This window comes from Neoarius graeffei, chromosome 15, assembly GCF_027579695.1.
Source record: "Neoarius graeffei isolate fNeoGra1 chromosome 15, fNeoGra1.pri, whole genome shotgun sequence".
In the NCBI taxonomy this organism is placed as follows: Eukaryota; Metazoa; Chordata; class Actinopteri; order Siluriformes; family Ariidae; genus Neoarius; species Neoarius graeffei.
In genome coordinates this window covers 45,762,470-45,779,317 of record NC_083583.1, presented here as the reverse complement: position 1 = coordinate 45,779,317, position 16,848 = coordinate 45,762,470, and the positions used below count along the sequence as shown (strand labels likewise).

The following is a 16,848-nucleotide window of genomic DNA, read 5'->3' as shown; positions in this document are numbered from 1 at the left end:
TAACTGTGACAAACAATAATTAAAAGATGAAAAAACAAACCTGGAGTGTGCATAGGTATTCACCCCCCTCAAAGTCAATACTTTGTTGAGCCACCTTTTGCAACAATTACAGCTGCAAGTCTCTTGAGGTATGTCTCTATTAGCTTAGCACATCTAGCCACTAGCATTTTTGCCCATTCCTCAAGGCAAAACTGCTCCAACTCCTTCAAGTTAGATGGGTTACATTGGTGTACAGCAATCTTCAAGTTATGCCAGAGAGTCTCAATTGGATTGAGGTCTGGGCTTTGATTCGGCCATTCTAAGACATTTAAATGTTTCCCTTTAAACCACTCCAGTGTCACTTTAGCAGTATATGTTTAGGGTCATTGCCCCTGCTGGACCATGAACCTTCATCCCAGTCTGAAACCTCTGGCTGACTCAAACAGGTTTTCCTCCAGAATTGCCCTGTATTTAATGCCATCCATCTTTCCTTCAGTCCTGACCAGCTTTCCTGTCCGTGCAGATGAAAAACATCCCCACAGCATGATGCTGCCACCACCATGCTTCATTGTAAGGATGGTGTTCTCAGGGTGTTGGGTTTGCACCACACAAGGCATTTCCCATGATGGCCAAAAAGTTCAATTTTTGTCTCATCTGACCAGAGAATCTTCTTCCATGTGTTTGGGGAGTCTGCCACAAGCTGTTGGACAAACGCCAAACATGTTTGGTTTTTTTTTTTCAGCAATGGCTTTTTTTCTGGCCACTCTTCCATAAAGCCCCGCTTTATGCCCCTATGGACAGATACTCCCATCTCCGCTGTGGCTCTTTGCAGCTCCTTCACTGTTATCTTTGTTGCATCTCTGATTAATTCCCTTCTTGTCCGGTCTGAGAGTTTTAGCGGGTGGCTTTCTTTTGTCAGGTTTGTAGTGGTGACATATTCTTTCCATGTTGCTATAATGGATTTAATGGTGCTCCCTGGGATATTCAAAGTTTGGGATATTTTTTATAACCCAACCCTGATCAAAACTTCTTCACAACTTGGTCTCTGACCTGTTTGGAAGCTCCTCGGTTTTCATGTTGCTTGCTTAGTAGTGTTACAGAGTCAGGGTCCTTCCAGAACAGGTTGATTTATACAGACATGTGACACTTTGATTGCACACAGGTGGATCTTAATCACCTAATTATGTGACTTACGAAGTGAATTGGTTGGACCAGCTCTTATTTAGGGGTTTCATACGAGAGGGGGTAAATACCTATGCACACTCCAGATTTGTTTTTTCCATCTTATTGTGTCACAACTTAAAAAAAAAAAGTGCACCTTTAAAGTGGTCGGCATGTTGTGTAAATCAAATGGTGCCAACCCCCCAAAAATCCATTTTAATTCCAGCTTGTAATGCAACAAAACAGGACAAACACCAAGGGGGATGAATACTTTTTGCAAGGTACTGTAAAACTACTTTAAACAGTTATTAGTCCACTAGCTTGTTGGAGAATTGACAGTTTCTGTCAGGGTGGTAGACAGATAATCTCAAAGAGTTTTCTTGAAAACACGCCATCAAACATCCAAAATGCAGACAAAGGCAGAGTCAAAAAACAGGCAGTGGTTGAGCGAGGCACAGACAGGCTATCAGTGTTAATACAATACTCACAGTCCAAAAACACAAATAGGGTTAAAACTAGAAAATCCATATAAAATACAAGGCTTTTGCAAAGTCTGTGTGTTACTGAGAGTCCTTATATGTATCTGCTGTGATTGAGCTCCAATCAGGAACAGGTGGAAGCCAATTAGTCCTAATGGCATGCATGCTTTGCAATCCGCACTGAGCTCCAATGTGTGGACATGACTGATGTAGCCAGACATCAGTTTGATATTCAATCATAACTATACAGTAATGATGTTAAGTGAAAGTACTGGTTCACTGCTGTCCACCAGGCACCCAGCAGAATGACATCATAATAAAGGTCGTGGTGTTGTTTCTGGCACATGGCATGCAGTGTCAAAGAAAGGAATAAATATGCATTTCTAACTGGGATTCACATCTCATTATTGGTATCACGGTCACAAGACAATGCAGCAATTTACTGACGCGAAACACAGTTCATATACTATAATATTTCATTCGGGTTGATTTTGTGCCCTTGCAAATATTTTGTTCATACACTTTTATCAAGAGCTCCGCTTTCAGGCAGTATAAATACACAAGTGATCATATATAAAAAATCATGCATGCTGACTGATCAAGAAATTCAGATAATTTCTTGGTAATCACCTCGACTGACTCAGCAAAATGGCAGCCAATCGCTTTGTCATTGTAAGTGAGGAAGAATTACAAATTATGAAAGAAAATGCTGCTCCTAACGGCACTAAAGATGCTACGAACTTTGGTCTAAAACTTCAAAGGTAAGGTGGAATTGTGATTGATTTAATTCGCCTGACAAATAATTGTTAAATATTAGTGTGGCAATTATTTAACATGAAGTAATCCTGGAGTCATTGAGGCTGTGCACCAGTCCATACCGCCTCAGTAAAGCATTTTCTCCCATCATTATCACTTTAAGGGTTTAAAAACAACCCGAATATTAGCCAGCAAGCAACCCTCTGTTGAATTATCATCAAGCTGCTACTTAAAGATGTTAACTTCATTTCCAGCCCATTGTTACAAATAGATACTGTCCGTAACTCAGCAAGAATTTGTTGTTGAAGGTTTGCACTTACCGGATTGCTCACACAAAATAATACAGTCATCATCATCTTCATCCTCAGTGTCTGCCTGAAAGCCATCAGTTTCCATTGCTTCAGCCTAAGAAAGGTACACAGCAAGCTTCAGCTTGGTCCTCACATATTTAAAATAGAAGTAATTTTGGGTTATTAAATAAATTATAAATATTGCATTATCACCACCACGACCACCAACACCACAAAAAGAAACCTATCCTGACATCAAAATGTATACTTAAACAAAAGCACAACACTGCAAAAAAAAAAAAAAAAAAGGTTTTACCCGTTCAGGTTCTCCACATCTCTTCATGTACTTTGTGATGGACTGGTTACTGCCACTTTTCCTCTTTGTGGAGGGAGTGGTGGAAGCGGAATGTGCAGCAGCGGGGGAGCCACCTTGTGACCCCAGAGTGGATTCGTCTCGGGCTGTGTGCGCTCCAGAAGTGAGGTAGGTCCATTGACAGGGCACTGGTAAGGCCTCCTGGCCAAAACGTGCCAGGACATCTGGGTGAACGTACCAACAGCAACGTCTGCAAGTCGATCGCTTTTCGTATACTGCATTTTCCTTCATGAGACGCTTCACTTGAATCCTGAATGAATATTATACAGGAGCAGTTTTAAAAACTGATAAAAAGGACAATTTAATGAAACTGAACATCTTTAAAAAGAAAGAAAATAAATAAATAAAAATCACACTACTTTCGCGACAGTAAAACAAAGAATTGCACACCTCATAGCCTAAAATCTTGTATGACCAAACCAAAACGGGAAAAAATAAATAAATAAAATAAAAATATTTGCAAAAAAGTCACAAGACGACAACTATGCCAAAATTGTAAAATCAAAAGGTTAATCCCTCTGACATACACACACAGTTCAACAGCACAGCACTGCGACTCACCTGGGGGGAATGTGGTCTGCAGAGCTCTGTGGGCTGCCTGCTGGTGAGAACATTTGCTGGCGACAGAACTCCTGGAACTCTGTGATGATCACCTTACTACTGTTCACATTGCCATGCAGCAAGGGCAACAGCTGAGAAAGCCCTGATATACAAACAGAGAAATGTAAAATTCCATTAACAGCTGAAATACCAAAAGTATTCAAATGAACCTCCCTCTATCACGACATAATGAAAATTCCATCTCGATTATTAGGACTGCAACAACCGACTATTTTGATAGTCAAATAATCTATCGATTACTGAAACAAATAATTGATTATTTGGATTATGCATCACCCAAGTACCAAATGACTTGGGGATATCAGCTTTTAAACTTAGCTTGAGGTTTTTTTGCATGTGCTAACTAACAAAGGCGACAAAAAGATGAACACTAATTTCAAAAATTAAATTTTTTTTATGAACTTGCCTGCTGAAAAATACCCATATTTACCAGACATTTAAAAACATGCCGGTCAAAATGGACCATGCAGCCAAACACCCCCATTTCCCTGTAGTGGTACAGGCCACCTGGTTTCGCACTGGAACACGGAAGTAGCAGTGGAATTGAATGGCAGCAAGTGAAACTGGATACGGAGTTGTTTCACAAAGTTTTAACCAATCAATCAAAATATTTTAACAGCCAACGTGAATGTTTGAATTTCTTGATACCAGATAATGTTTATACAGATGAGATGTGAACATGACAGTTTAAAGGATGGAATATTTGCTCCCACACTGGAGGTTTGTTTTTGAAGCTGCCATGACGCGTTTGTTAACTTCTCTCCAGTAAGTGGTAAATGTCAAAGTATTCCTAGTTAGTGTGGGGGGAAAAAAACAAACAAACAAACAAACAAACAAAAAAAAACACAATAACCTCAACTAATCGACTATTAAAATTAGTTAGCAACTAAATCTGGTCATCAATTTTAGCTGACTAAGTCGATTAATCTTTGCACCCCTATACTGTACACTTAATCTACTCTTTTACCTGCAATTCTGGAGTAACCTTAAAGGACTGAGGACATTACTGCAGAGGAAAATACATCCATGTTAAGCATAAATAAATAAAACTTGTTTGTTTCCAAAAAGACTAATTCAAAAAAAAAAAGCCATTGCATTAAAACTGCATTAGGCATCAGTTAAAGGCTCTAATGCACATTGTATGGCACATGCTGCCATTCCGACTGTGAGGTCAGGTAGGCAAACTCGCAAAATGGCTCACCCAAGACTATTAGTTTTGACTTGGGTGAAAGATTCATTAGATATTTTTAAAATGAAGGTTGTTCATCCATCCCCAAGGCCCAAACTTACATCATGAGGACTCTCAGTTTAAGAGTTGACTGATTTGTCAAATTAGCTCATATTTACTACGCGTGTAATGTCACTTTTTGTTTTTTTAAATACAACTGTGTTAAATTATGAGATACCCTTTCATGTACACTTGTTTGTTCGCTAGGCATGTAATAATTCACTGAACTCAATGTTGGGTTCAAGATTCCGTCTTCCGACAATATTTTTGAAAAACAAATTAAATTATGTAATTTTTTTTTTTACAAACAAATTTAAAAAAAAAAAAACAAAACTATTTTTGAAATTAACTTATTCCTTGTCAAATTTAAAATAAATAAATAAATGAATGAATGAATGAATAAAAATCCCCACATGGTTCCAAACACACTTGTATTGTACTGATATGTTCCACTATTTATTTACATATTTCTGTATGCTGATATCTGTGATTAGCAATAAATAAAATCCCTGGAATTAAACTATGTTAGTTTATGGTTTTTCCACAAAATCTCAGTGTGATCAAAGATGATTAATTTCACACTTTCTGCACAATTAATCATAAATCAACAGCCCTAATTAATATACCGTATAACCTCTAATGAACGGCCCTGGGGACGTTTATTAGGGGTTGAAAAACAAAACAAAACACAGTTGATCGAATTTTTCAAACCCTAACATAACTGCCCTACTAATTTTCCCTAACTTTCATTTTTTTTTTAAGTGAAAAGTCGTCGAATTAGGTGTTTTTAAAAATTGATTTTTTTTAGAACATGTAAACATGTGTTTTCTTTCTCTCTCTCTTCCCCCCCAATCTGTCCCTCTGAGTTACATGTTGGTCCTGGGATTGAGATGCTGGCCTCTTCTGCCCCTCGGACCTGCTTGATCCATCCTGGTGCCCTGTGTCTGGTCGGGGTTTTATCGCATCGCTCCTGTGAAGGACGGCCCCATGAGGATAGTTGAGGGTTATACCTGGAGGACGCTCTAGACTCTTACAGTAATGCTTTTATGGCTGAGGACTACAGTTGACTTGCTAACTTTAGGACTGCAGTTGTCATGAATCAGTTTTGCACTCAAGTTTCCATCAATGAAGAGTTATAACATCAACGAAACTGTCCTAATGTTAAAACTTAATATTATAGTCAGGCTGTCTGTTGTTGCCCAAATGAGGATGGGTTCCCTTTTGAGTCTGGTTCCTCTCGAGGTTTCTTCCTCATGTCGTCTGAGGGAGTTTTTCCTTGCCACCGTCACCACAGGCTTGCTCATTGGGGATAGATTAGGGATAAAATTAGCTCATGTTTTAAGTTGTTCAAATTCTGTAAAGCTGCTTTGTAACAATGTTTATTGTTATAAACGCTATACAAATAAACTTGACTTGACTATTATTTGGGGTGCTTACTGGAGTGTATACGGTAATGCAGTTGTTCATTCGGCGAGGAAACAGCCCAGATATAGCTCACGTATCAGCTGGCTTGACACTTTGATCTTTTTGCCGACCACTGTTACATAAACACTGTTACTTTGCATAAAGCTCCCTTTTTGCAGAGGTCACAAGCCTCCCAGATAATTTGATCTGATCATTCTGTTTCTAATCGTAAAGATGGACACACGTGTTGAAAGACACAAATCCTACACTGCGACTTTTAAGCTAAAAGTCGTAAAAACGGTATTCGATTTGGATACTGGACTTGGATAGAAAACCTGGGGTATGTAAAACTGTTCAGACTGTTAATTTATTTGATTTTGAATTTTTTTTTTCCGAAATATGGGGGAGGGCATTAATTAGGGAGGGGGCGTTCATTAGAGGTTATACAGTACACTGAAATAAAGGCCATTTTCTCTTGCTTTAAACTGACTGAATAAATCGTTCAATAATATTCCTGATTGAAACAGTAATCTATCAAACTATATCTTGTTAGTTATTAAATTGGCTGAATAACTGATGTCAATAATAAATCACTGAATTTATTTACCAATTCTCAGGCTGCATTAGCTGGAGAGTTAGGATACACAGTTTGGGGGGGGGCAATATCTATATTTATATATAATGCATGCACCTTGCATGTCCTGTGACAGTCTGCTTAAAATTCCTTATTTCCCCACACTGTGTGAGATATATCAGGGCTCGAAATTCATATATTTTTTCACCAGCCAGCCAGACTAGTTACCTTCCAAAGTAACTAGCCAAACAGAAAATCAACTTGCCAAAATTTGTTCATGTATGAATTTTACTTCTGTCAAAAATAACACAAAAAGAGAGTAGTTACCATTGTTCATGACTAATGCCCATTTATTTCAAGACCAGAGTATTTTGATACTTTTTTTTTTTGCACACTTTACAAACTGGCATTTGCTGTTCCACCTCCTCCTCGCGATATCCAAAAAAAAATGCCAGATGACTGACCCCTTACTAGTTCTTTTAAGAACCAATTCATCCGCTTCCATTTTGTCGCTGAAATTGACTGAGCTTACACGGTCGCCTATGCAACACCAGCGATTGCACGAACTGAGTCAGCGCTGTAAACCAAAACCAGTGTTGCCAGATACTGCTGACGTTTTCCAACCCAAAATATGTTCAAAACCCGCCAAAATGCACTTAAAACCGCCCAAAATGTACTTTATGCCCATCTTGTAAAGTAAAAATATGCAGCTAAAGACCAGTATACTATTTGTAAATCGAACAACAATGCAAACAAGTTCTAAATGGCAACATGAGACCGTCAGTGCTGGAGGTGAAAAATCTGCTGTCTGGTACTCGGCTCCGTATGGCTGAATCAGATTATAACTTTGCAATCATCTGCTGTGTTCTGAATCCTACATGCACCAATAGGTGACGCGCACACACAATATTATGTAGGCTATGTTAGGCTATGATGCATATCTAACATCTGCATTGCTGAGGTTATTTATTTTTTATTTGTCTTTTACTTATTTATCTTTTCATTTATCCTGTTCGTTTTATTACATTTTATAGGCCTAGTTATTCTGCTTCATTTATTTTTGTCTACATCCATGTATTTTCTTCATCTGTTATCCTGATTTTTGTGGATTTGTTAGATTGTACCTGTTTTATATACTTCAATTAAAAAAAAAAAAAAGTCAGGCTACGATGCATGGCTGAATGTAACATGAGAAGAGAAAATGGAGAATGGATTTCGTCATTCTTATTTACTAGTTTATGAGTTCAGTTTCTGCACTACATTACACACACATTCATATTAGTCTTACAGTTACATCGACTTTTTTTGTTTAAATAATACTTAATGAGATTAATGTTTATTGTTAATGATTAATTTAGGCCAGTGCTCGATTTTGGTTGTTTAAAATACCTAAGGGGTACTGGGTAAACTAGGTCTATGGCTTGCCTCAGTTGACCAAAGAGAGCTGTTTTTCCTGATTTCCTTCGCATATTCAAGAACATCATTCGGCTTAGGTGTTTACATTCTCTCCCATCTCTGCTTTCTAGTGGTAGTGAAACTATATAAACATCTGATAAACCCGCTGAACTAACGTCAAACCCGCCCAATTTGTCAACCAGCCCAAGCCATTTTTGCCCACAAAGTAGAATTCAAAACTGCTCAATCTGGCAACACTGACCGAAACTAGAAAATCTTCCTGCAAGTTCCTTTCAGCACCTAGATGTTGCCCGGGATTGGTTGGCGAGTGTGTGACGTTATTGTTTTTTTTACCCTTAGGCAGCCTCTCACGTTACTGCCTGAGGGACAGGGAGAAAACCACCAGAAAAGGTTTTAAACAAATGCAACAAACACGAAACAAACGCAAGTCGGCAGATGACCATAAAATACTCGATAGTTACAATATAATAATTTTATGTATCTCGCACAGAATGTTCGGAGATATATCGAGTATATTCGATATATCACATAGTCCTCGTCTGAATTTTCGCTTCATATATATATTTTTTTATTTTCAACTAGCCAGCCAGGCTGCCTAGTGACAGGAATTACCCACCAAATGACAAATTAAGTCGCCTTGGGCGACCAGACCACCGCGAATTTCAAGCCCTATATTTTTATTTATATATATATATGACCCCTCACCGAATCCAGGGACGCATGTCGGCCGAAACGAATCCGCGATAATCGCAAAAGAAGCATTTTTTTCGAAATTTGTGATTTTCGTTTTTTTTCCATCATGTGCAAGTTGAGATCTTGAAGAATGCAATCAGTATTTCAGATAATAGATTGTTTTGTTGGAAAAGCATACATTTTTTGTTGCAAATTGTCTCGTTTTTGTCAGGACTGTAGCCTGCTGGGGGGTGTGGGTAAATTACCATATGGGCCATTCACACGATGATTTAAGTCTTTTGGTGTTTTTTTTTTCACGAATCAGCTGTATGATACGAGCTGAGCTTGTGGCTACTTAAGCTGCATACAGGCATGTCATTTCACTATGGAATGAGCAAGCTAAACAGAGCGCAGAGGAGCTGAAACACCGCGAAGCAAACAGACACACGGTATTTACATCGGAGAACCATTTCTAGCAAAAAAAACGCAACCATAAAGGAAGTGTTCTAGGACTACATTCCATCGGAGGCATTGGTGTGTGCAACGCGACGTTTCTCTTTCTGATGGGGTAAGTTTATTAATCTAAGGCTGTGTGGTTATTTTTGCATGTAACGGAGAGTGTTGTGGTTTGGTTACATGAAACTAGCGTTGTGTTAGTTGTGTTATCATCATGCTATCTTTCTTACAGTGCGAGTATTTTATTATTTTTGCATGTAACGGAGTGTGTTGTGGTTTGGTTACACGAAACTAGCGTTGTGTTAGTTGTGTCATCATCGTGCTATCTTTCTAATGGTGTGAGTAATTTTTCAACCACAAAACGTTCAAGTATACTTTAGGACTTATTTTTGTACTTCATAATTGTTTTGGGCATACTTTGCATGGAAGGAAAATTGACGTGGTGATCTTTGTTTACATGAAAGTAGTATCGTGCTAGCTAGTAGGGGGTAGGGCTTTCCTTAATGTCATGCAGATGAGCACCATTATGTGCCCGCCCTGCACCCAGAGTAGCTGAGATGGAAAACTTTGAGGGCGATTTTCTCCCTTTTCTGTTTTAAGAGTTATGCACTTTCAAAAGGCCACACATTCTTCAAATATTGTCAGATCTCCACATGGAAGGCATCATTGGAAAGCTTAGAAACTGTACTTTCTGAATCTGTCAATAACTCAAAATGCCCCCAGGCGGACATGTGTCCCTGGATTCCGTTATATGACACACACACATACATACACACACACACACATATATATATATATATATATATATATATATATATATATATAATCAAATGATATATATATGATAAACATACATATATATATATATATATATATATATATATATATATATATATATATATATACACACACACATACATATATATATATATATATATATCTCAAAATCACACACAGTGTGGGGAAATAAGGAACTTTAAGTAGACTATCACAAGATAGACAAGTCTGAAATGTCTGTCCGTCCAAATTTCAGCCTGTCCCAGTGACAGGCCAAAGGCCCGGAACAATGCGGCCGGGAGTCTGGAGCCCACCTTAAGGCCCTGGAAGCTGAAGGGCTTTAGATGCCTGGAGATGGCTTCTCAGCTATTTCCAGGCACATTTCTGTGATCTTCAAAGGCCAAATTACACAATACTTGTACTTAGACTTGTTGCTAATTACACTACAAATTGAATAAAATTTTCAAGAAAATGTCAGAAGATTCAAGAAAAACATGCTTTCAAGTTATATCCAAGAAACCAGTAGCATAAAGCATACACAGGTCAGTTCCATGTCTAGGAAAAAAAAAAACAGGTGGGGACAAGGATGTTCCAGTTGGTTACAACTGACTGGTACTCATCTATAGGTACTATAATAACACTCATGAAACATGTCAGCAATAACGTTTTATACCATGTTTATAAAAAGTCTATAAGAAATTTAGTAATTAACAATACAACTACTCTTAAATAATCAAGTTAAAATTCTGGGTATGAGATTCCAAGTAACTTTGTAACAAAATGACTCAAAACTAGATATAGTTATATCAATACCTGAACTTTATTTGGTGGACTTCTCCCCTCCCCTTCCTTATAATTGTAACGCGACCTTGGGTACTGAAAAAGGCGCTATATAAATTTACCTTATTATTATTTGGCACTCAGACTAAAATCTAATGCACTCGAGCTTAGAAAATAGAAGAAAAACTTAATATAAATCTACATCCTACAAAGCATGTGACTCATTCGTATTATGAATGAAAAAATCCACATAATAAGAAAAAGAACAATAACTGATTGGCAGTTTTGCGCTTAACATAATACTGTACTGCAAAGTTTCATGTAAACTGAACTCAATCAACCGACTGAATCAGTTAGATACTGTCAGCCCTAAAACACTAAGTTCATGCAATAAAAACAGTGAAAGCTGAGTGTATTATTATTATTATTATTGTCTTATTTAGCGTGCCACTCGGGGAGAGGGAGGTGCCTGTATATTTTAGCGGGGCGAGGCCCTTTGGTGGCCGAGTTACGAATTTTTAAAGACTAACACGAGCCCTGGCTCAAACCAAAGTTTATCAGGGGCTCCAGGGCAAATAGCGGGCCGAGCTGCGGTCGTACCAGGCCATGCCTGGGGTGGCTCGAAAGGGCTCAGGGAAGGGGACGTGCCTGTAAATTTTGGCGGGGCTAGGACCATCAGTGGCCGAATTATGAATTTTTAAAGTTGGGCCCGCAGAGGCTCCCATTTCACAGGCCATGTTACAACATAATGTATTCACCCAGTGTTAAATCTGAAAGAAAATTAGAAGTCGATTTGACCCATATCTTTACAAGTTTTCATGGGCCATCTGGTTTGATGCTTTTAAAATACAGATGGACAAATGTGAAAATTACTGGTGAATGTCCACCAGTCCCGGCCTTATTTCCCCACACTGTACAGACATGCATATATACATACGGACGAATATTCAATTCAGAGCAAACAATCCGTTTAAGAGCTTTGACTGCAACTCCAACTGTAGTAGACACACTAAACTCACACTGGTCATTCCTCTGTTGGCGGGAGGCATTTTCTTCAGGTGTGTTGGGCTCCTCACTGTTCAGAGGCTCCATCAGGCAAACCGCATAGGGTTGCAGCATGTCTAATGGAGGATCCTCTCCCTCCCACATGCAGCCCTTCACCACTGCCTCCAGCACTTTCAGCTTCCTCTTAGCCATCAGCTCATCCCACTCCCGAGCCTTCAGCTTCTGACGCACCTTCTGCTTTTCAGGGTCACCACCTTCCTACACACACACACACACACACACAAAATAGGATGCTACTTTGGCAAAATTTTTATTCGACACCAACAGGAAGACGTTTGAGAAATTTGATTTTTTTTGGGAGGGTGGGGTGTTTACAGAAAACACCTACATTTAGCATATACAGATTACACCTGCAGCATGAACAAGGAAACTGAATTACCTCTGCCAAGTAGTTTGATGTGCGCAATCGATGATGGCTAATCCAAAATTTTCACCAGCTGCATGGAGCCTTACAGCTACCTCACAATCACATTCAATCCACGCCATACACACTCCGCATAGGCTACCAGCATGACGGCGCATTTGTGTTTTCAGTAGGGACGTGCATCACCATCACCAAGGCTGATGCGATACACATCTCGATGCACTGCCAATGATCTAATACATTTAAGACAAATATGAAGCAACTACTAAAATGTTGCACGATATGATTCACCCCTACTGCAACGCAGGGCCATCTGACATGGTTTGAGTCAACACAACGTGATTCAAAGCAATACAATACAAATGCTATGCAAATCAAATATGGGAGCTCTTCCTCCTCCGTGATGATCCTTCATGTGACTTGAAGAGGGTTCAGCACAAGGAGGGACTGATTTTGAAATCCTGTTGGTTCTATGACAAGAGCACCACAGGGACTATTTTATTTTTTTTTTTAAATTCCACTGGGGTCATGGTGAGCGAGCCACCAGAGTCTCCTATTAACGAATCATATACTTGTGACTCGCCTAATCACTCCAACACACCATGAAAGCTGGCTGAAAGCCTTGACAGTTGGCCACTGACAGCAGTGGAGATGAGGATGCTCTTGAGAAACAGTTTTGAGAGGAGGAATCAATCTAAATATACAAGCATCAGTCACATTCATAATAAAAGCAAAACACTTCTAATTAAATATTAATAAAAATTCAATTATACTGATGCAAAGATGTTCGAACAGATGCATCCTGTTTTTATCCCAAATTGTGTCCGATGCACACTTTTTTAATCAGGTCATCACACCGTGAACTTTTAAATTTGTGCACTGATGAGAATCGGTGATTCTTAATATCCCTAGTTTTTAGTACAAAGGGTGTGGGAGGGTCATAAACTTTCAGAAATATTCCATATTAGTAAGGTCAAGACCTGAGCAGGGTTCGTGAGTGTGACTGGTTTAGTCGCACTTGCGACTAGAATTTTGAAGGTGTGACTATATTTGAAATCACGGTCGCACAGTGCACCAATACAAAAATGAGCAAAAATTAAGGCCTGCACCTAGATAATGGCTGCAGAACAAAGCCGCCATCTGAAAAAAAAAAGAAGCAAGCTTCACGCCAGCTGGCTGACTGAAGCGCGAAAACCAAGTCCCCGCCCACCCCCGGCAGAAACACGCGATCAAATTAATTTTTATAACTCCCCAGCCGGCTGACACGTGCCATTCACCCGCTATGCGAAACCTGGAAGTAGCACTAGTGCTGCGCTGGCCGTTCCAAGAAGTTTTCCATGATGTAATGCATCCTGCAAGACAGCTGATCATGTACTCATCAACTTGCTAAACGATCAGCTGACCGTACTCAGCGAATCAAGGAGCAGATTGATAAGGATAAACAAACACGGTTAGTAAGCGTGTGTATGATTGGTCAGAAGTTTCTGTAAGTAAGTAAATAAATAATTCTTTTCCAAAAAATCCAAAATGGCAAAAGGCACCAGCAGTTCACATGTTGCTTGATATGTATACAAAAGTTTCATGAAGATATCTTCAGTAGTTCTGATGTCTCTGTTTAGACAAGATGAAGCGCTCGATTGCAGAGTTCCACATGACTCTGCCTGCTATTATCATTTTTTGTTTATCTATTTTTTTCAACAGTTGACTTGTGTTCTATAGGATGTTCCGTCAGGTCAGTATGCCTGTGTACCACTCTATAGACCCTTTTCACGTGACGTCACGACAAACGCGGCCGCCATTTTGGACATGTACTACCAGTAGTTTACCACAGCCAACATTGAGGAACGGCAGCAAAGAAAGTTTTTACTTTCAGCAAGACTTCCATCATGCCACTATATTGTTGTGCACCTGGATGTAGTAACCATCAGCAAACAAGGCAAGGGTTATCATTTTATCGGATCCCGACGGAGAAGATGGATAGCGGCCATAAACAGGAAAGATTGGCAGCCCTCGGCATACCAACGCTTGTGTAGTGACCACTTTGTTGGAGGTAAGATGAATAAAATTAGCCAGAAAAGGCATTACATTGCTGTTAACATTCTGTGGCAGTGAGTGTGTAACCAAATAGGTTAAAATACCCCACTGTAACCTCTTTGTTCTTCTGTAGTAGCTATTGTTGACTAGCTAATGTCAACAACATAGTAGCTAGTAAGTTATGCCGCTTTTCCACTACAAACGCGGCCGTGCCGTGCTGAGTTGGGCTGAGTCGAGCTGAGCGGGGCTGTTGGAGTTGCATTTCGACTACCGCCGCGCTGCACCGTGCTGGCTGGAAGTGGGTGGACACATTGGGTGGAGTTAGCGAAAGTGGGTGGACGTCAGGTGATGTCGTTAAGCAGCGCAAACAGTGACATCAGTGAGCTTTTAAGCGGTAGTCTCACGACCCGAATAGTAAACAATAAACATGAAGTCGTTAGTGTTGCTGGTCTTGGTGCTGTGGCTTGTTGTCACCGACAACGCCGACAGATACTGGCAAGAGCGTATAGATGAGGCGAAGCGCATAAGGCTTCAGAAATTCTCGTAATTCCTAATTATTCTTCTTCCGGGTTTACGGTGTTTACAGATCCCAGCGTGCTCGTGGGGCGTGTGTGGGCATGTGAGGACACTCCTCCTCACCAATCAGTGCATAGGGGAGTGTCTGCGAGCCCCCAGCCTCACTCGGCTCGCTTCAGCCCTACTCCAAAACCGTGCGAGTTTTAGGGGCTAAGCAGGGCTGAAGCGAGCTGAGTCGTGCTGTTTTTTGGTAGTCGAAACGCGAGCCGTGTCGGGCTGAAGTGAGCTGAAAAAGGGTAGTGGAAAAGGGCCATTACTGTAGCAATGTTTACGTTCAGTCATTTGGATGACTGTTAAAACCTTTCAGTCTCAAGTTTTTCCTTTACTGTATTTACTAGTTTACTGTAATTATGATCCGGCAGCTATTTACACCGGATCCAGCGCTCCGGAACCTCAGACGTTGGCTCCGGCAGCTATTTACCTGTACAGGGCTTAATTTGAGGGGAGCAAGCCGGAGCACGCTCCAGAACCTCGGACGTTGGCTCCGGCAGCTATTTACCTGTACAGGACTTAATTTGAGGGAGAGCAAGCCGGAGCGCGCTCCGGAACCTCGGACGTTGGCTCCGGTAGCTATTTACACTGGATCCGGTGTAAATAGCTGCCGGATCATAATTACAGTAAACTAGTAAATACAGTAAAGGGAAAAACTTGAGACTGAAAGGTTTTTAACAGTCATTCAAATGACTGAAGGTAAACATTGCTACAGTAACATACTAGCTACTATGTTGTTGACATTAGCTAGTGCTAACAGCTAGCTGCTAGTACACTGCTACAACACAGACACCGACCCTAATAATACAGTTCTTGGTCATTGCCTGGTTACAGCAAATTTATAACGGGCCATGTCTCAACAGACCAAGAAGTTATTTCAATGACATTTAATAACATTTTGTTTATCCTGAGGACCGAAAGTAAATGAAAATGTGAACAAACCTTAGCTGTAATAAGATGGCGACCACCGGCTCCAGGGACGACCCGCTGATGTAGGCATGTTACCCAGCCTGACACAAAATATTTGTAGGCATCCAAACTCTTATACGCTTTCAGATCAATACCTGTGTATGGCGATGGGTTTTTAACGACATAGGTATACAGATCATGTGGGCCGAAGTCAGGTAAAGACGAGGGCTTCGTGTACTTCCGTACGTCAGTGAACAATCCTGGTGGAAGCAGGTAAACGTCGTTCTCTAAGCCTGCTAACCTCAATTTTTGCAAATACCTCTCCCTCTGCTCGCCCTGTAAATGCCCTACGTCGCTGGATAGTGAAGGTGTTTTCTGCATCTCGCTCCTTTTTCTTTTATGTTTTTCGTTTGTCGCCTTCCTCGCATTCAAACTGATTCAAGCCGAAGTCCACTACATGTCCAAAATGGCAGTCGCGTTTACGAAGGTCACGTGACTGAAAAGGGTCTATAGGATGCTCCGTCAGGTCAGTATGCCTGTGTACCACTCTATAGGATGTTCCGTCAGGTCAGTATGCCTGGCTGTGTATTTGACTTGACATCAGTGTTATGCCTGGACATGATTGTAGGTTCAAGTCTGGAATAAAGCAGTTGGTTGTAACATGGTGTGATTTGTCCTTCTTCCCCAAGAACCACCTAAAATACCACACATTGCCAATTCTTTTGCACCTATCAATGCGGGCTTTTTCTTTTATAATCTATACAAATACTTAATGGAAGGTTGTTAACATTGATTAATAGGAGTAATACTTGGTATGGCAAAGACGTTTGCTTGTGCTCCCAACCTTTTATAGTGGTGCGCCTAGACTTTTGCTGGTGCGCCCAATTTTTAGGGGTTAGGAGCACAGTGCTCCTAGGTCAAAAAGTTAGTCTGGAGCCCTGCT

At 40.2% G+C, this 16,848-nt stretch overlaps 1 protein-coding gene across 7 annotated transcripts in view; it reads right to left on the bottom strand.

The window, feature by feature from the left end:
• The window catches only part of chaf1a (chromatin assembly factor 1, subunit A (p150)), a 40,664-nt gene that overhangs the window by 3,335 nt on the left and 20,481 nt on the right, over nucleotides 1-16,848 (bottom strand). For all 7 annotated transcript variants that reach the window (XM_060941471.1, XM_060941468.1, XM_060941470.1 and 4 more), the window contains 4 exons: nucleotides 11,986-12,229; nucleotides 3,600-3,741; nucleotides 2,982-3,288; nucleotides 2,696-2,780 (listed from right to left, as the gene is read on the bottom strand). In XM_060941471.1, coding sequence (XP_060797454.1) covers nucleotides 2,696-2,780; nucleotides 2,982-3,288; nucleotides 3,600-3,741; nucleotides 11,986-12,229 — 778 coding nt within the window. The remainder of the gene's footprint in view (nucleotides 1-2,695; nucleotides 2,781-2,981; nucleotides 3,289-3,599; nucleotides 3,742-11,985; nucleotides 12,230-16,848) is intronic.